The sequence below is a fragment of the Balearica regulorum genome, chromosome Z (assembly GCF_011004875.1).
Source record: "Balearica regulorum gibbericeps isolate bBalReg1 chromosome Z, bBalReg1.pri, whole genome shotgun sequence".
In the NCBI taxonomy this organism is placed as follows: domain Eukaryota; kingdom Metazoa; phylum Chordata; class Aves; order Gruiformes; family Gruidae; genus Balearica; species Balearica regulorum.
In genome coordinates, this window is record NC_046220.1 from 7,741,148 (window position 1) to 7,761,900 (window position 20,753).

At 38.1% G+C, this 20,753-nt stretch overlaps 1 protein-coding gene across 6 annotated transcripts in view; it reads left to right on the forward strand.

Moving 5' to 3' along the window:
• SSBP2 (single stranded DNA binding protein 2) overlaps positions 1-20,753 on the forward strand; it is a 201,512-nt gene that overhangs the window by 48,586 nt on the left and 132,173 nt on the right. For all 6 annotated transcript variants that reach the window (XM_075740801.1, XM_075740802.1, XM_075740804.1 and 3 more), the window contains exons 3-4: positions 140-201; positions 1,839-1,923. In XM_075740801.1, the coding sequence (XP_075596916.1) occupies positions 140-201; positions 1,839-1,923 (147 nt within the window). The remainder of the gene's footprint in view (positions 1-139; positions 202-1,838; positions 1,924-20,753) is intronic.

The following is a 20,753-nucleotide window of genomic DNA, read 5'->3' on the forward strand; positions in this document are numbered from 1 at the left end:
AGATTGATGATGATAAAGCCTTTCATAAGCACAAAATCTTTTCTTCTTTCTCTTTTTGTTATCTGCCTGAATTATGTAATGTGTCTTAGTCACAATGATCACAAAAATGTACACCTCTGTTTTTATTGTTTTGTTTCAGATAAGATGGGAAAAAAACATCACACTGGGGGAGCCCCCAGGATTCTTGCATTCTTGGTGGTGGTAAGTATCAGTTTTCTTTTCCTCTGATTTTTTTAATAAGTTGATTGCTAGGTCCGGCAGCTGGAGGCAAGAAATTCAAGTAAAAGGAATGGGAAGATGAGGATCAAGAACCATTTTCTTGTTAAGGAATGAAAGAACAGAAAATTAGACATAGAAAAGATATATATAGAGAGAGATATATATTAGATACAGGAAAAGAAATATTGCATAATGCATTGATAAGAAAGAAGCTGGCCTGCATTTATTTCTTCACCAGTAAATCATGCATTTAAGAGATCATTCTACATACCCTAAATAATTACATTTGAAAAAAACAGTATATACAGAGGCTCTGCATATAGATGTGAGCTTCCTCAGTCTTCAGTCCACATTCTAGTCATGGGAATAGCATATGAAATTAATTAGCTGAACCCAAGCTACCAGCCTTTTTGAGAAGCAGCGTGCATCAGCATGGGCTTGGTGCTGCAGTGTCTGCATTTGCACAGTTTCTCTCAGCTGAGAATATGGGCAGCATGGGGTTGACTTACAATTTTTTATGCATTTGCTTATATATGCGTGTGTGCGTGTGCGTGTGTGCATAAAATTCCCAAGGAGGAAGGAGTCACAGCTATTTAGCCATGGTATTTATTAGTTGTCACATGATTTGAATATATCCAATATGCCTGTGTTTGAAAGAATACAAAATACAGAGAATATGTCCAACTGTCAAGAGTACAACAACTTACAAGTTTTAAAGTGGTTCCATTTGCATACAAAAACTCAAGTGATTAGTACAGCTGTGTGGAAGGTGGCATATTGTTCATTGACCTTTCTTGCATAGGTTTTAGCCGTGTGATGGAAGCCAGGCAAGGAGAACGTGTTCCTTGTATCTCTGATGTCTGCATTATCCTTAATTTTAATCATCTGCAGCAGAGTGCTCAAATTTTCCACAATTCTGTATTATGGTGCTAGACTAAGTTACAGAGGATTAAGTCTAAAACAATAAAGAAACTCTATGAAACTCTAACAAATTTTATTATTTTAATACACATAATTTTATTCCAGAAACTTTGTGTTAGAACTGATTTGTGCATAACTCTATTTGAAGAGTGTTGGGAAGGAAAACCAATGGGAGTACCATTATTTCCTTTCACGCTTTGTAACCTAAGAACATACCCATCTATTTCTCACTCGTGTCCATACACCTGTTTCTTTGGGAACTTTTGTTTAAAGCACAGCATTGGACATTGGAAGAACTCTCAGTTTTCTCTCCAGCTTCTTGCCTTTTTATGTTACTATGAATCTGTCCCTTCCCATGCTTTGTGGAAGTTAATTGCAGCAGTTGCCAGAGGGGTGAGGTTAAATGCAGAGCTTCAGTAATATGCTTTATACCCTTAAACCTTGTATATTAGGCTACCTTCTTGGTCTGTACTATAGTGGTGTTGAAGGAATACAGCACTGCTTGCCTCAAGGAATCAGATAGCAGGACTTGATTCTTCATAGATGTTTTACAAAGCTAAATTCTTTCATAGAGGTAAGTGTTTTCATCCCTTGGTGAGGAAGCGATATATATAAACATGCAAGTGTGGTGTGCGTACACCATAAAGTCTACATGAGTATTACAATGATTTTCTCACCATCTCCGTAACTTCTTGCAGTGTATTTTGGGATCTCTACTGTGCAGCTCCAGAAAGACGAGAAACATGTGAACATTCAAGTGAAGCAAAAGCCTTTCATGACTATGTAAGTTTTGTGTGTCTTTACCACACTTTCATTAATTGTACATATAAATGTGATAGAGAAGTATTTCTACACTACAGTGGCTCAGAAATGCAGGGGTCTAATATATAACTCTCAGTTTTCTGGAAATGCCTCAGAATTTGGACTTCCTAATTCTGAGATTACCCAGCACCTTACAGAAAACTCCTGCAAGCCATCTCACAAATCAAAGTGCTGTCCCGTGTGTTAATGCAGAATGAAGAATGTCCTTCTGCCTCCCCTGCCATGGACACATCAGGCTGGTCACAAAGGCGTAGGCAAATGGAAGCACAGATATGTCCTGTCCAAATGTCCATACTCTGTCGGTGCTAAAGAAAAGGCTGTTCACTAGATGGAATTGATCACCTGGCTTCTGTCAGGATGATTCTGAATTAAAGTGTGATTGTTCTTCAGATATTTTTGTATCCTGAAGTAGGTATTTTTCATCAGAGTAATAAACCCTTAAGCATCCTAGAACAAGTTAAATGCAAAATGACCTGGTCCAAGAGAACAGGAGGAATAAAGGGCAAAAGTATTACGCCAATTTTGATGCCTTTGAGACTTAGTTCAAAACACAGCAGGGAGTTTGGTGGTGATTTGCCTGCAAGTACTAGTCATAATAATAATAAAAAAAATTCTAGGAACTGGGGTCCAAAACATTGAACAGTTTCATTCTGTTTTCTCCATTCTAATAATGTAAATGGAACTCTCTAGAAATGTGGAACTGCATTCCAGAGTTAGGATACAATCTGAGTTCCTTCTACTATGTCAGCTCCTCTCCATCTGGTGATTTCATTTTTACTGACGAAATCCTTAGGAGGCTGATCACTCTGAGTTTACCATTCCTTTGGGCTATTGATGTAGTCTAAAGAGGGAGTATAACTGTCTCACAAGACAACTCTGAAACCTCTTTCCTTGAGTGTTTTCCAGGTTTGCTTGGAAATACTGTCTAGTTACTACAGAAAAAATATTTCTGCAGATAAAATTAAAATTAGACTGCTGTAGCCCATGTCTGACAAACACAAATTTAGAAAAATGGAAATGAATCAGCTAAGTGACCATTTTCCTTTTTCTCTTGTCATAATCTGATAACGGCTTGGCATCCTACAGTATGTGAGCTAATGGTGATCTTGCCTTATTTGCAGTTAACAATGACTTGCATTGTAAATGCACCATCAACACAGGTAGAAGTGCTCAGCATATTTTACTTACAGACCAATGCCACTCTAATAACCTGTTCTTGGTGGTGAGATTATGAGGCTAACTCATCAAGGAGCTTGGACACCTTTGCACAGTCATGTCTGGGCTACATTGTTCACTAGTCACATTCATTTTAATGAGAAAAAAAAAGTGTCAGAGGGAGGAACAAAGTTATAAGGAAGTTTTCCACCCACAGAGGCGTTAACGTCAACCAACTTGGTAAAACATATTCTTCAAATTAAAAATGAAGTAACTCTTGCAAGTACAATTGCTGCAATCTTTTTCACCTGTTCTAATTATATGGTGGTTGGAAAAATACGATATTTAGCTCTTGTTTTGAGCCTTTCTTGTTAGAACAAGGTTTAATTTGCCACTAAAGAAGAAATAGTTTTACAGGAATAGCTTATGACTGCAGGGAATGACATTAGTGAAATAAATTTGTGGAGATCAGAATCAACAGTATGACAGTTAACTTCAGTGGGGGACATTGTGCTCTGAAAGTATAATGTGTATAACAAAAGCCAAAAATCTGAAAGTTGTACATGTTGTGAAATAATTTTGAAACAAAATGATCATCAAGAGGAAAATTTCAATGAAAAAGTACTTGGAAATCTAAAAAGGAGTTGAGTCCACAGTTCTTTAAATTCATGAGAGTTTCATTGATTAGTAAGTTCACTACTGAATCTAAATTTTGAGGTATACTAAGAATTTGAGTAAGTGAATCAAAATAATGTGAAATAAAAAAAAATGTCATCTTAGCATCACCCTTCTCGCATTTGTAATTTCTGCAGGTCTTGAAATATTACATGGCTGTATTGCTTACTTCTGTCTGCATTGTGATGTGTGTTGTCATAGTTCAAAAAACCTGAGAAAATACTCAGATGAGTTCTGTGTGTGATACAATTTTGTGATTCAATATTTAAGTTAATGTATAAAGTTGTGTTTGATGAACTAAAAATAATCATGGTATGCTTCTATGTGCATAACAGTCTGTGTTAAGGCAGGATGAATGTTTATTTTAGAAATAAATTGGTCTATTTTAGAAATTAATTCACCAGGTATTTCTAAAACCCATTCTCTCTTAATCTTTTAAGATGACAGGAAAAAGCTAGCTTTTGCGTTATTTTTGTCACAGTTGAGATAAACTTATAAAAATAAACTTATAAAACAGCTAGCAAGATGCATGGTGTTCCTTAGCATCATGTACTTTTTGCTTAGTAAGACAATCTGCATCATGATAAGTGCATACTTTTGAAATCTTACGTGTATTTAATATTTCATGAGTGTATTGTATGGTCATATTAAAGAACATGACAAATTGGTATAAAATACGGCCAAGCATATTTCACAGCAGAGGAAGATGAACATTTATTAAGCGAAATCCTGACCCATGTAGCATTCTGCCATTAACTATATGGAGGCGTCCAAATTCCATTGTCAGTGAGGACCATCAGAAAGCCGGTTGCTGGATTCTGGCTTCTCCATCAGGCTGAGGGGTCTGGTAAATCAAAACACCGCTGTCATGTTGCAGGTCAAGTAATAGAGCATTTGTAGCTGTACTGTCATATCTGAAAACTATAATTGTAAGTACGAAAAGCACAGAAAGCTTGTTTATTATTTCATACTAGCAATTCAGAATTTTTTATTGGGTATGTGTTCTACTTGACCTAAGAAAAATCATTCTTGCTGAAGGTGTGAGTGGTCTGGTTACACCAGAAGTGTCAGCTTTAACACTGAGTAGATTGTATTAGCTGAACCAATATCTTGTCTGTCTTTGCTTTTGTGAAGAGAGAAAGGTTTACAAGAAAGTTTGATGGAGGAGGAAAGCACTCGTAGATGATTTAATGATTTGGGAAATATTGCTGTCTCAGTCAACATAGTTGTGAGTCAGTCTGGAATACACACAGGTTGACTCATAAAATGGATACAGAAAGATTTTGGGTGTTTAAAGTTTACTTTAAGTTGTACAGTATCTTAACTGCAGTTGCAAAAATAAAGTGATTTGATCCCCCCCCCGCCTTATTTCTCAGACAATGCTTTTTTGGGACGTGAGGTTTACTTCATTATTTACTTTGCCATAAGGTTTTAGCATGCACTTTGCTTGTCATTGAATACAATTAAATATCTGCACCTGGACTTTGTACATCTGCAGTATACTTGGGTGAGAAGACTATGAGGATCCTTCTTCAAGTCTCTCTATAAGTGCTGTCCTGAAAAAGAATACCTCTGGAGTTTCCTCTAATATCAACTGTGCCTAATCAAGCAAACTGAGCCTTAACCCATGTGGGACTATCAGTCTGTGCCACTGAGTCTGTTCTTGACTATTTGTGTAAAACAACAGTAAACCCAAATTCTTTTAGGGAACTATTTAAATTTTCTGGTATATATGTGTGTACAGATTTCTTCATATAGTAGCATCCCCATTCTGCAGAGAAGGTGGAAGTACTATTTCATTGTGTTCAGATCGCACTAATACAACTTCCGATTTTTATCAAGGTAGAGGAGAAGAATCTTTCATGTCTGACGACAGGAACATGAACTGACTCTCAAGGTGGAGGCTGCAACTGCTTCCAGTACTTACAATGGTCATTTTACTCAAATCCAATGAACAGAAAAGCAAAGGCCTATTCTGGCTTTAAGATGATGATTTTTCTATGGTCATCCTGAGGTTAAGTATTTGCAGCCCCTCTATATTATCTAAAAGTGATTCTGCTTTTGTTTTCTATTGAGATTTGCAATTGGAAATGTTTTCTTCTGAGTGAACAAGGTTCTGAACTCATTAGGTACATTTATATGATATATTTTAGGCTTGAAAAGACAGATGCATACCATGAAAGTGCCTGTGTTGGATCAGGGAGATAGCTCCTGGCCTTGAAATTTGAATGTAAATGATTTAGCATTGGAAATTGTTTACATTTCAGGTAAGTTAGGAAAGAAATCTAGTGCTCACTCACCTGGCCTATTAATACTGCAGACGTTTTGGTAGGAGTAGCTTATTTGAAGCAAAAAAGCCCCCATGTTTCTTTCCAGGTACCTGTTACTTTTCCTGGAGGAAAACTTCTCTGTACTTTGAAGTCTTCTGAAAAAGCATTTACGTGGATGCTCTAAGACAAAATTTAGTCTTCACGGTAGAATGAGTTTTTCTTTCTTCACAGCATCCTAAGGAGATCTCTTCATCTGTCTAGTTAAGATCTCATTTCTCTGGGTTTTGAACTGAGATCTTCTGTTGAGAGAAGAGGGTACCAGCATGCATCTTGTTCCTGCCTTCTTTCCACTTCTTTACAAGCTGAAAACCTACTGGGTCAAAAGGGGAAATAAAATAGAAACCCTGTGATTCCTCGGAGAAGAATGGATTTTTAGTAGCACCGCTACCAATGAACTTCTGACTGCCACAAGCAACCTTCTTCTCTTCCTCAGGCCTGGCCATTCATTCACTCGCATCTCTGGACCCTGGGTTTGGAGGGGTGGTACCTGAAAAGTCCGTTCTTACGAGATGATTTCTGTACATAACAGTTAATATCTTTTTACAGTCCAGAAGTTCCTGTGCCTCTCACCCTCCTTACAATGGAAGTTCTTCCATGTGGCGTTGGTGCAAAAAGGGATCTATTAATTCTCACAAGTAGCTATAGTAAAATCTTGATTATTTTCCAGGTAAGATTTTGTTAGTGTCTTCTCCACAGCTCTTTGAAAGATCACTTTTGGTATGAGGAAGGGTCTCTTGTTTGTTTTTATGACTCCCAAAAGAATGCCAGGTAATTTAAAGGGTAAGAAAAAAAGACACATTCATTGCCTCAGAGACTGTACATAGTACATAAGCTAGTATCACATTTCCACCTGAATTGTTAGCATATTTTTGAGCGAGTTGTATGACAGGGAGCTTAGCTTTATGTGAAGGTTGTAGCATATATTAAAGACTATGCTATAATCAGTTCTATGCAGATTATTCCTTTTAAAGGCCATAGTGATATAAATGATTTTTTTCTAGAAGTTATTTGGCATAGTCTTTGGACATTTGAGATGGCCATCAATCTCTTTGTGAGTCTTTCATAAGAACAAGTTAGGTCTCTGCATTTATTGCTGAACTTTATGGGAAAAAATTTACTACTTACTTCCCTCTTCTCTGGGCCCATCTTCCTTCAGCAGAACTAAGATGCACTTGGTTGCCCTGAATACCCCAACCCCCCTAGTATATCATTAGTAGTACTCAGAATTTGAGAGGTTATGAATATTTTTACATCTTTCTTGAGGACTGAAGCTTACCTTGAAAGGCCTGGGAGAAGATGTTACCTGAAGACATCATTGAATGTTTGTTGGAACTGACCATAAATCTCAAGCCTTATGTTCCCATAGCACAGTGAAACTGTATTCTGCAGTGAGAACTGTTTTATTCTAGTTTCATTAAACTACCATGTTTTACTTCTAAAACCCACATAGAACTGTCTTTTAGATGCAGATTTTTGTTGACCTAAACACATGGAAGCTTATTCTGTTTCAGCATATTTTATAGAAATGTATTTTCTTGTTATATTCCCCAGATGGTCTGAGTTCATGCATAACAGCAGTCACAATCTTTTCCAGGCAGTCTATCACAGGACCTCCTTCTCTGACTTTTGCGTATCAGGGATGGAAGAACTTGTTTCAGCTGTTGATTTTCTTGCCTTCCCTAGCTCTTGCTACTGTGATCTTCTGCAGGCAGCCTAGCTAGGGCAGCTTGTGTGTCTGGGTCCTCCCAGGTTTCCTGCCAAAAATTGAATTCTAGATCTGGCTTCCAGCTGTCTGTTTCCATGGGGAATACATGGTAACTCCTTCTACTTAAAAGAAAAATCAAAACAAAAGCTCCCCGTCATCCATCCCTAAGTCTGGAAGAGCAAGACATGACAAGTATGAGCCCGGGGGGCGTGTGGGCAGGGGGAATCAGAGATAATCTACAAAATGTTGAGTTCAGTCTCTCTCGTAGGACAAATGCCAAATTGTATTGCTGTGGGGTCATGAAAAGTAGGGGTCCATGAAGGAGGGCAACAGATTTCAGATCTCTGAGCAATTGCCTTCCTGCAAACTCAGGAGAACCTCTCTCCATTGCTTTCTTCTCTGTTTTCAAGGTTCTTCATGGTCCCAAGGGCTGTCGTTAAAAGCAGAGATTCCCTGGCACAATTCTGTTGGTATGTGTGAGTTCCTTTGACTGAGGAGTGTGTGCATAGTTTGTGTTTAGCCTGCTTTGCTCAGTAATCATCAAGGACTGTTGTACCAAAAGCAATGCTTCTGTTCTGAGTTACCTATTAATTCCTTACATGAGTTCTGCAAACTTGTGGAAAGCCCTGTACATGTTTACTGTTCATCATTGTATCTGTAATTTCACCTTCAGAATATGTGATTCTTCCTACTATGTAGATACTACCTGTGTCCACCTAGAGAACAAGTTATTTCTTAAAACAAACAATTAATTTTAAGTGATCATAACATTGTTTTCATAAGTAATATGGAAATTAAAATCTTCTCTTTCATACAGTCATTGTTAAAACAATATCCTTTGCTTTTTGTGTAAATGGTGTTCAAGTACGAGTGAAATGCCTTTCTTTAGTGCTCTTTTAATTCTGCAGAGATGGTGTCTCGCTTCCTGGTGTTCAGGTATATGTATAGTAAAATATATTCTTAGATATGAAAGCTAGAAGGAGACTGAGGAAGTCTAGCATTTGCTTTGAAATTCCCTATCTGAACACATTAAGTAAATTCATATGGCTAAACATTTCACTAGTCTTTTAGAAAAATAAAACGAACAATTAATAAATCTTATTTTGTGCAGAATACTCTGTTAATGTTTCTCACAAGGTGATAAGCCCTTGGCTTTCTCATATGTGCAACCAAAAAGCTGTAAATCTGAAAATGTGATAAATGTTTAGAATTCCTGTCTTTGGTCAGTTGCATAGGAACACCAGTATCAATCAAGGGGAGTGTCTTTGGGGGAGGACTGTACTGGAAGGCTTGGAGAGGACAGCAAGATTCACAATCTGAGTTTTGTACAATAGTATTGGCAGAGTTGTACACAGGCAAGCTTGACTTTTCTAGTCTCTTCAGCTCCTTAATTTTATTGCTTAGTAGATGTTCTTCAATGTAATTGTGTGGGAAGGATTAATTTAAAGCATGCTCCAGCCCCCAGTCAAATTATGCATCACTCTTTGCAAAACTCCATTGACTTGTGTCAGGATTTGGTCCACATATTTATAGGTGCATTGTTGCAGTGTTATCTCTGAGACCATGAAATTATTTTTGTTTGCTCTTCAGAAATTTTAAAAGTTGAGAAATTGGTACTTTCTGTGGATTGTAGAGACCCATTTTGCGGGAAAATACTGTTTTATTTTCTTTTTGTATCCTGTTAAGAACACCCCCCCTCCCCCCTAGAATTCTCATTCTCAGATTTCCATGAAGAAGGAAGCTCCTACCATCCTCCTTCATTATTCCGTCCCATAAATTATTGGACAATACAATGATTAGATTTGAACTACTCTGTGTCATAAATGTTAATTGTGAGCTCTGATACAGAAATGTGTTATTTCCTACAGCCCACATAATTTTTTCTCTTTATTAAGGTAATTTCACAGGTAAATTTGTGCTGTGCTTCTCTTTTAATGTGAGGACTAAACGTTTTGTTTCAGAGAGAAAAGGCAACATTTCCTCCCCAAAATTTCAGCACTTCTCCTTTGAGTGGAGATTTAATTTTCTCAGAATTTAGGAGTAAAATGGTTAATTAGTTTGAGTTAAGTGTAAGGAACCAGCATCTCCCCTGAAGGCAGCTCCTCCTTCGTGGTTTCCAGAGGGAGGCAGTGGACTTGTTGAAAGAGTACCTCTTTTCTAGGAGTCGTTTTACGCTTCATTTTCATTGAGAACAATAGGAGATAACAGCCTTTCTAATGAGGGGAGGCTTTCTGGGAATGTTCTGTGCAAAAAATGGTATTTATTCAGAATAGAGCACTAAAAAGACTTATATACACTATATGTAACAACATGTCAAATTTATGAAATGGAAAAAAAATTTCTGGTTTCTGTTGCTTGCAGGAACTGGGGAGTATGTGAAGATTCAACAAGTTAAGGGAGAAGTGGGTGGTTTAGGAGATAGTGTGGAGTGTACAGGAGGAGGTAGAGATCAAAAGATTAAGGGAAGTAGCTGGAATACTCGGGATGATTTGCAGCCCTCCAGAGTAATTTAGTTTTTACAGTATACAGGTAAAATCTGGTTATTTTTTTTTTTTATGTTGATAGACACACTGTTAAATTACTAGATGTTTTAGTCCATAATAGATTTCTCCATGGCTTCACTTCTCTGTGTTGTGAAGTGTAAGGCTTTCTTTATAACTAAAATAAAACCAAAGCACTTCTACTGTAAAGTTTTGACTTATTTTATTGCCTGGAAGAAGGGTCCACTGGAAATTTTTCACCTGTTCCATGGAAATCCCAGGGTACTGCAATTTTTTTCCTGCTTGGTTGTCCTGATGAACAGTTGTTAACTTCAGCCATTTCTCAGAATTATGTTGTTAAATGTATCTCAGTGTAAAATTTCATGCAATATTCCGGTGTATTTGAAATAGAGCTCTGCTGATTCAAATTTTTTTTTTTTTTTTTTTTTGCTATAATGGATTATTTATGCTATCACAGCAAAAGTTGTACTACAGTATAAGTTTTAAACTTTAGAAAGATTTTGAGTTTGTTCCAAATTATAACCAAGGTTTCAATGGAAAGAGGATATTTTTTCTTTTCCAAATGGAAGAAGTTCTTTCTTAGGCGTATACACATTTCAGGATACACGTTTTAATAATATATAGAAGTGCAAACCATGTGGATTTAAGTTACTCCCTCAAAAGTTGAAGAAACTTTGCGTCTTTTGAATTTATTTTGCTTTTAAGAATGACAAGATACATCCTACCATGAGTTTAAGTAGCATGCATTGAAAAATGTCCTGTTTCTCAACTTTTGTTTTAGTAGTTGTATTTAAAAACATTTTATTTACCACCATTGGCATAGAGATCATTCTTATCCATTGCATAGTGTATGCAGTGTGTTTTTACACGCTCCAGAAAGTTATTAAAAGAGGTTAAGTTGTAGCTTAGTTGGGAATATTAAATTGACTAACAAATGCTTTGAATTTAGATTTAAAGATCTTCTGACATTAATATTTAACACTGATTGTGCATAATGCTTTACATCAATAAAGTACTGAACAAACATTTGATCAATAGAGAGCAAATGTTGGATTAAAGCCTTGCAACAACCCACTTTCTCTGCACGTTCTTCCTCTCCCTCAGTATTCTTTCATCTGATGCTTTATTTTCTGTATCAGGATTTAATGTCATGTTTATAATGCTAAATTATTTAGGTAGCCTTCTATTAAATGTTTGCATTTAGCAGTTCCAATTTAGCTAGTGAGATTTGTCTCTGAGCTAATTACGAGAGGGTATTTTGAGAACTCTGCCAACGTGTGTGCCTCTGTGTGTGCATCTGTAGCAATATGTTTGTCTCCACCAGAAGAATACAGTGCAAGCAGGTACTACATTGATGTAAAGCATTTTTCTGATACCAATATTTGGCTAGATTTGAGGCACTTTGCCTAGCTGTATTCTTCTTTAGCCTCATAAAAAGGAAAAGTGAAAGTGAGAGTCTTATTTCTGCACAACATGCCAAATGTGGGTTTTGTAATAGGCTTGACTGCTCTGTTAATACATCTAAAAGTGACTCATTTCAGACTTGCTTAACACATGCCTGGAAAAACCAAAGACTTATAACTTCCATCTGCTTTCTAATATGGTGAAAGATGAATCCCGAAGATCACAAATTGCAGGAGACGTGCAACCCTTAGTAAGAACAGCTGAACAACAAATGCCTTACGAGAGATAGTGAAAAATTAAGTAATGAGGAGGAAAGGCAGGCAAGCCTCTTCAGGGAATGTGGATATCCATGCCTGACTAGAACTGTCACATCCAAAATTACACTAAATATGAAATACATATTACGAAACACAGGTCACAGGGAACATAATAGTCTTTTTGAATTTTCTACCAAATTAATGCCTTAATATTACAAGCAAGTGTGCTAACATTGATTCTTGAGCTTGCACACAATGTTTTACTTGAGAAGAAATGTTCTGCAGATCTCTGTATTAGAATATCTGTTTTGCAAATGAGGTTTTGAAATCTTGTTTTTAAATCTTTGCATTCTAAACATGTTAACTTAGCCACTGAAAATACATAAACTTTCAATGTATACAAGTAGAACATTTCATTCCCGTGTATAGTATTGCAGAAAAAAGCATACGTGCATATATGTGTATTTAGAGAAAAATGGAGATTGTGGTGTAATCAAGGAGAATCAAAATTAAGCTTGACTTAAGGTGAAAGTCTGCTTTGCACTCTTGTCGTTGTAGGCTGTTTCATTGTGACCCCTCCTTAACTTCAATGGACATCTCCATAGGGTTGTCACAGTAATATCCACAAACCAGATTTATGCCAGAGAGGATACCTATAACAAAAACTCAAATGCAGTAGTCTGTAACCCATCAGAGGCTAATTTACCCTGCAAAGATAGTACTCTACATAATTCACACCAGAAGAGATGCATGACCTGTCTAGTTTACTCTGACATAGGAAGAGGAAGACAAAGCTCATTATAAAGTGTATGATAATGTGTTGGGTTTGCATGGCAAGGTTTTGGTAGTGGGGGGGCTACTGGGGTGACTTCTGTGAGAAGCTGCTCGAAGCTTCCCCGCATGATGAACTGTCTGACAGAGCCAATGCCAGCCGGCTCCAAGACGGACCCGCTGCTGGCCAAGGCCAAGCCAATCAGCGCCTCTGTGATAACATGTTTAAGAAAGAGAAAAACAGTTAGAGCTTTTGCAGCCAGAGAGAGGAGTGAGAAGATGTAAGAAACTCTGCAGACACCAAGGTCAGTGAAGAAGGAGGGGCAGGAGGTGCTCCAGGAGCAGAGATTCCCCTGCAGCCCGTGGTGAAGACCATGGTGAAGCAGGCTGTCCCCCTGCAGCCCATGGAGGAAGGATGAGGGGGTGTAGAGATTCCACCTGCAGCCCATGGAGGACCCCAGGCCAGAGCAGATGGAGGCACCTGAAGGAGGCTGTGACCCTGTGGGAAGCCCACGCTGGAGCAGGCTCCTGGCAGGCCCTGTGGCCCCGTGGAGAGAGGAGCCCCCGCCGGAGCAGGTTTGCTGACAGGACTTGTGACCCCGTGGGGGACCCACGCTGGAGCAGTCTGTTCCTGAAGGTCTGCAGCCCGTGGGAGGGCCCCACTCTGGAGCAGTTCATGAAGGACTGTAGCCCGTGGGAAGGACTCACATTGGAGAAGTTGGTGGAGGACTGTCTCCCATGAGAGAGACCCCATGCTGGAGCAGGGGAACGATGAGAGGAGTCCTCCCCCTGAGGATGAAGAAGCGGCAGAAACACCGCATGATGAACTGACCGTAACCCCCATTCCCCGTCCCCCTGTGCCACTGGGGGGGGGCGGAGGTTGAAGCCAGGAGTGAAGTTGAGCCCGGGAAGATGGGAGGGGTGGGGGAAGGTGTTTTAAGATTTGATTTTATTTCTCATTCCTCTACTCTGTTTTGCTTAGTAATAAATTAGCTGAATTCCCTAAGTTCAGTCTGTTTTGCTCGTGATGATAATTAGTGAGTGATCTCTCCCTGTCCTTATCTCGACCCACAAGCTTTTCTTTGTACTTTTTCTCCTCTGTCTGGTGAATGAGGGCAGTGATAGAGCGGCTCTGGTGGGCACCTGGCCCCCAGCCAGGGTCAACCCACCACGATAAATATTATGTTCAGAGCCATAGAGAATCTGGAAAACATTTTCAAGTTCTGCTTTCAGATTCGATTTCCATAAACATATTGCAACACTGAAATTTTAACCTATGAAATGTACTAAGTTCTTAACTATGAAATAGTTAAGGGAATGTAATCCATCAGGTGAGTTTTAATATCTTTTCCATTTTGAGAGAGAGGGAGAAAAGTATACAGATAGTGTATGTGCCTGTAGTGGAGTATGATGTTACACTTCATAAATCAATTTTACATGAGTAAGATTTGCAGTGAGATTTGTAAAGGTGGACACTTGAATCCCTGTGGAGCATGACCTCATTGACTTTATCACATATTGACATCTGCCCATACAGATCTGATGGCAGGATCAGGGACTTTGGCCCTAATCTGGCAAACAATTTCATGGTCGACTAGCATTGGATGCGTGAATACTCTCATTAAACTCACATACATGTGCACAGTGTCAGGATCATAGGAAACAGTGTGAAGACAGTGGGTCTTTTTTCCCTGAATTGCCATGCACAAAGAGTCCGTCTTCTGATTCCCTCTGTTGTGAAGAAAAACTCTATAAACTCCTGTTTTTAAGGCCAAAACTGTGTTGAAGGTACATGGACAACTCTCATGTATCATTGCAGAAAGCTTTTTTACGAAGTCCTAGCAGTTTATTTATAATATTTTGTTTATCTTCCCACTATTTTCATGGTTTTATGTTATTCTGTGCACAGCAGCATGGTGTTTTCTGACTCCCATTGCCAATTGCTTTTTTTTTCTTACTTCAACTTCTTTCCCCCCACTGTTATATGAAGGACGTATGGTGAATTGGGCACTTACGGATCACAGGAATATAGCTCCTACCACTCCTAAGTCAGATCCAGCTGCTGTCTTGGCTTTCACTTGTTTAGAACAGTTTACTCTGTTAGTTGGATAGTTTCATTTAACATTTCCAGTTACTGCTCTCTTCCCTTGAAAGATAAACAAAATTAAAAATGAAAAGCCTCCTACCAACTATCCTTTCTCTCACTGTGTGATGGCCATCCCTCATGTGTTTGTGGGATCTTCTCTCCTCCTTGGAGAGAAAGGTTTCCTCTCACTGTCTGCAGGGAAACCTTTTCCTCTAGCATGAATAAGGAAGTTGTGGATCTGTCAGCATCTCAGGTTTCTGTATTCCCTTTGTCGGTGGCCCTTCTTGATGCTTGGCTGTGGTGGTCTGTTGGAGCTTGGCTGCTTCCAGTAGCTAGCTGAATACTGTTAATTCTTAGATAGTTAATATGGCGTGTTCTCTGTACTGCCATGAACATTCAGTCCAGGCTTTGATACAAAGCATCTCTCTAGTCTCTCAAGTTTGAGGTTTAATCCCATGCCTTTTCAACAGTGAGACATACAGAGAAATGTGCTATTTCCTTTTCCTCTTAATAGGAAAAAGGGAGCTCCTTTACATCCCTACTGTCTTACGTGATAATTTGCAGAATATCCCTGGAAGAACATTGGTATTGTTAATTCTTTTTGCAGCACTACCATATGTGAAGGGTTTTGTTGAAGCTTCTGTTCCCTAAATCATTTTTCTTAAGTTGTACAAGGAACTAAGCTTTCATTATTTTTTAAAAATACATTTGTTAGCCAGCTTGATTGCTTAGAAAACATGACCTGAATGAAAGATGGAAAATGACTAGGTACCAAAAGTAGAAATTTCCCTGGTAAAGTTGACATTGTTTATATTCTCTTTCCTGAAATCCAAATTACCACAAGAAAATGGTATTGATTGAATATATATTTACTGTATTTGTAAATATCATTCTTGCATTCAATATGCCCTTGTGCTGGTGTTGGAGGAATGTGCAGCCCAGTCCATCTGTGGAGCCAGGGTCCCCAAGAAAACCCTATACGTGATTGTGGGGGAAAGAAAAAGGGGGAAGAAAGTTGGGGGAAAAAAAAGGAAAATTAAACAACTGCAAACTTGGTTTTCAGAAAAGAAGCTGCAATAGCAGTTAGGTATCTCTAAAGCTACATGGTAACAGAACTGAGTTTTTCTAGAAGTTTGTTTTGTTTTTTTTTTTTTTTTTAATTAAATAGCTATGTTTAGCTATGTTGTATTTAAATCCCACAGTAAGCACACAAATTGTTTTGACTGGAACCTCATGTCCTTGCAGAAGACCCTCTTTGATTCTACTGCAGTCTTTAAAGTGTTCGTCATTGGGTTAGTCCACATTTCTGTGCATTAGACAGCCCTAACAAATGGTACATTTACTGGTGAGCAGCCTGTGTCTTAAGAACTTCCAAATAAATGAAAGAGAAAAATTCAACACCTTGGTATGTTTATTTTGCACTTTCTCCTTAATTTGTCAGCTACCCAAAATGCAAAAGAAATCAATCTTAAAAAAAATTAAATGAAAAGGTAGTTGAATGACAATATGTGAATTGCAATGCATGTCGGCTACCGCAGCCATTCCATTCTTGTGAGCCACAGGGGATTGATGTTAACGAGGTTCCTGTCTCCTGTTCTTGGGGAGTGGGATTTTGTGTAACTCAGGCTGCCGCTGGTTCAAAAACAGTGCTGGCAGATAGTGCAGAGGATGATTTGTTAATAGTGTTAACTGGAAATGGCTCAGTTAACATTATTAACGTTATTACTGTTGAGTCTAGGTTTGAATGATGGTTAAAACTTCTGTTTCTGTTATGTGCGTTAAAAATATGTTTAAAGAGAGTGGGAGCTGAAAGAGCTAATAATTTGGCCTCTGATGGTTTTGACGCTGTCAATTAAATCTCGGCTGTGCATGCCTAAAGATTGGTTACAAGTTATTGCTAGTATAGGTAACTTTTGTCTTTTTTTTTCTTTTTTTCCTTTAAAAATCTCTTGAGTATGCAGCAGCTTTTATTGAAGTGAGATGAACTCCAGAGGTGCTCTGGCTATTGTAAATCAGGCTGCCTATTTAAGAGGCTGAGTGCATGTATAGGCATTAGGATACTTATCTTGTAAATGTTGGATTTTATTGTTTCAAGCTATGGCTCAGTTCATACATGTGTCTGTAGTAATATCTTTGTTCTTAACAGATAGGCATTTTTTTTGATACAGAGGTAACACGGGATGAACCAAAAGGACTCTGTAAACCGGTCACATCAAATATGTGGTATACGCTGGTTGTCTCAGGAACTTTCTGGTTTAAAAAAATTATAGTAGAAGATAGTAATTCAAATACCTGTTCTCTTTTTAGATTATTTGCAGTTTTCAGAAATTCAGGTTGAGATCACAGGAAAAATTTCACAAAATAGAGCGTAAAACATTTATATACTGGATTTCCTATTTATTAGTGACTAGAAGCCATGTCAGAAAATGTGTTCCAACTTTATTAAATGGGGCCTAGCAAATGTTGCAGTTGTTGAGATGCTGCCTTGATAATAGCAGAAACTGAATTATTGTTTCTGCATGTGTTGTAAGCAATTACACACAACCATTACCTAAACATGTATATTACGTCTTCTCCTGGAAGAAGAATTCTGTCAGTGAAAATTGCCTATTTTATAGTAATTTCTGTGTTACGTTTTTGCTGAATAAGCAAACCATGGAGCTGTTGAAGCCGCAAAACTAAAATGATCCATTTTTGTGTTGCCGATAATGCATCTTACTTTAAACCATGTGTTGTTGCACAGCTGTGGTGCAGTTCTCCAGGCTGGGTGCTTGTTTTATTTCCTATGACACTGAATGTGTCCACCCTTAAACTGTTTTGGATGACCTCTAGCTCTTTCCTTGAAAAAGAAACCGGGACACTTGGCTAAAAGATTGTTACCTGCAACTGTCTACTCTTTCATAGATGTCAGACCCTATAGGGCAGGTGCCTTTTGCTCTTCTTATGTTAAAAAATTCTGTTTCAACTGTCAGAAGCACAGTTTCTTTCTAGTTGATGGTTTGTCTCTTAAGGGCTGGATGCTCAGTGTTTGGACTCTGTGTAGGTCCTGGAAAGCAAGCTCTTCTGGCTTGCTGAGGAATATACGTATCTAGACAAAAATGGTCAGCTTGCATGTTCCTGGCTAAGTATCTTCCTTCCTGGAGCTTTCCAGACATTGAGGATTCTTTGCCTTCCATGGGATTTCTCCATCTGTCTGGAGGGTGTGCTCTCTTCCTAATGACAAAACACTGTTGGAGTTGTTTCCTTAAGCGTGACTTCCATGGAAGATGCAAAGGCTTAGCAAACCTCTACTGGTGCTGGTTCAGAAGATGCATTACATATAGTTACGAGTTGTGCTGCAAGATTTAGTATTCTACACTCTTTGTAAAATTAATATAATTAATAGAACTGGTCATTAAACTGAGGTGAGGTACAAAGGAAAAATAGTTACAGGACAATGTTTTAAAAGTGCCATTTGTGATTTGTCTTGTTTTCAAGTCACCAACATGTAGTAAATAAAAGTGATTGACTTGAAAATTTCTGAACATATTTCTTTCTAGAGAGGAAAAAAATAACAGAGTTTCTTAAAAGATGTTTTCCTGTCACAGCAGATGCATCCTAAAGTCTCCTCAATTTTTCCCATAATTTTCTCTGAAATGTTATTGCTTCTTGCATTTGAGAGTGCTTCCTTAGTATGAAAGAGAAGGAAGTTTTGAACCTAAAGCTCTTGATAGCCCTGTGGCTCATGAACTCTAGTAAGCATTTGGCTGCTCCGTAAAAAGGTGTTTCCATACTAGTTAATTGGTATTGCACAAATTGTCAGAGTAAAATGGAGTAGCATAATTGTTGAATGTCTAAACTTGAAGTTCTGATTTGTAAGTCTTCTATGTACTTGCAATATTTTAGAGCAACTTTGCCAGAATCTCACTATGAATACCTTCCAAGGGTGTGTGCGGAGCTGACTCAGGTAGACCAGCTCTGTCTCAGCCAGCCAAAGGGGCTGTGAGGACCTCATGAGGAACCAGCACGGAGCCCTCCAGAGCATCGCTAGTGATGGGGTTAGCCAGTTTGACATCAGGAGGTCTGGACGTGGAAAATGAGAAGGAGCTGTGGGGGGTTGTCACTATTTATCGTGGGTCAATTTTCTTTCTTTATCTCTTTCTACCTGCAGCTTTTTTAAATGCTTGCAAGATCACTCAGATAAAAAATCGCGAGGAGAAAACTTCTGCAATTTACCATTTAAACATTTCTGAAACAAAATTATTTCTTTGGTTATTACCTATTAACGTAGACCTGGAGGTGTTTCATTATCTAACCTTTCCTTTCCTTCTGTGAATTACTGAGCACGTGGCCCAGTTATTTAACCCCTGAACCCCTCCGTGCCAGGACAATTCTTTGGCTGGTAGACTTGTGTACTGCACCCCAGCGTAGTTCCTAATCTGCCCTTGACAACTACTGTCACATTGACATCTTGCTTATTTTTGGGAAATCAGTCAAATGTCTGTCTCTAGAGCTGCCATTTTTGTGTTTGTTCATGGATCAAGCAGCAGGAGGTGGTAGAAATTAGCTCTCATTTTTATGCTTATAAAATACATAATTTCCAATAACGTAGGGTCTGTCAACTTCTGATTTCTACATGTGTGGAGAAAGAACATGTATTTTTTTGGAAATGTCAGTCCATTAGCAGTTTTTCACTAACTACTATCTTTAGCTTGGTTTAGCTTTCCATTGTATCACTTAGGGAAAAAAATAATTATTTGATAAATTACATAAATGTAAGCATGCAAACAGATTTTCATAGTAAAAAGTGTTGAGAAGAGCAATACACTGAGCAAAAGATTTCATGTGTGTTAGTACACAAGTAGTTCCAAACTTTAACTTTAGCAGTCCTCCTTCAGGTCCATTTTACTTTAAAAGATTAATTTTCACTGAAATATCCTTTCAAATGTATAGTAGAGGAACACAAATGAAGGCTCCGTAATCACAAAACCCCCAATATTTTTCCTTGTAGATTTTATTTGTGTTAAAAATAAACAGAAAATGAAGACTAGAACAAAATGACACTTGCTTAGTATTAGTGTTTCTGTAAAAAACATTAGTGCTATTTATGCAAGAAGAGTGTTTTGTAAAACTCAGGAATTAAGCTGGTAATTCTGATTTAACTAACTAGCACAAGTTATATGAATTGCTTTTGGTGGCCATGTGCGTCCCCCCATTCCCCAATTCTAGTGAAGAATTTCTTTCTATCTGAAAGATAATCATTTCCTCTGCAGATCACTGAAAAAGACATTGTAAATAATGCTTTGGAATACAAAGACAAGATGACTGCTCTGAGCACTGTGCCCTGTGTGTGCACATGGTATATAAGCTGAGGCACAGATTCTTTCTTTACTTGTGTTTTCCTTGCGTATTTAGCAGTGTTAGATCTCTGCATTTATTTAACTTCATTTGAGATCTTAATCTTGACTTCTCTTAAACTATTTTAAGGTAAAAGTCAGTTAATACTTTTATTTCAGCTTTGCTGCACGCAGACAGATGTCTCATCATACTGTTGAATGACGTAACCAACCATTTTTTTCATAAGCCATCTAGTATCAGCCAGATGATACCAGCTTGCAGGCATAACTAACATTACTCAAATTGAATCTATGCTCCTGGGGCTGTGCACAAGAGAAAAAATACCTTGAGCTCACTGATGCTGCTTTTAAAATTATATTTTTACTTTCTGAACGGGTGTTTAGTATCTTGTATAAAAATGGTAAAAAAAAATAAATAACTGAACTATTGCTCTCTAAAGCATTCTGGAATGACTTTCTCAAAACTGGCTATCAGCCTTGACAAAATATGCAAATTTTTCTTGCTAGTCTCTTCTCCTCCTTTTCTCAACCCACTCTCACCATTGTTCTGGTAATCCCCCACTGCTAAGTG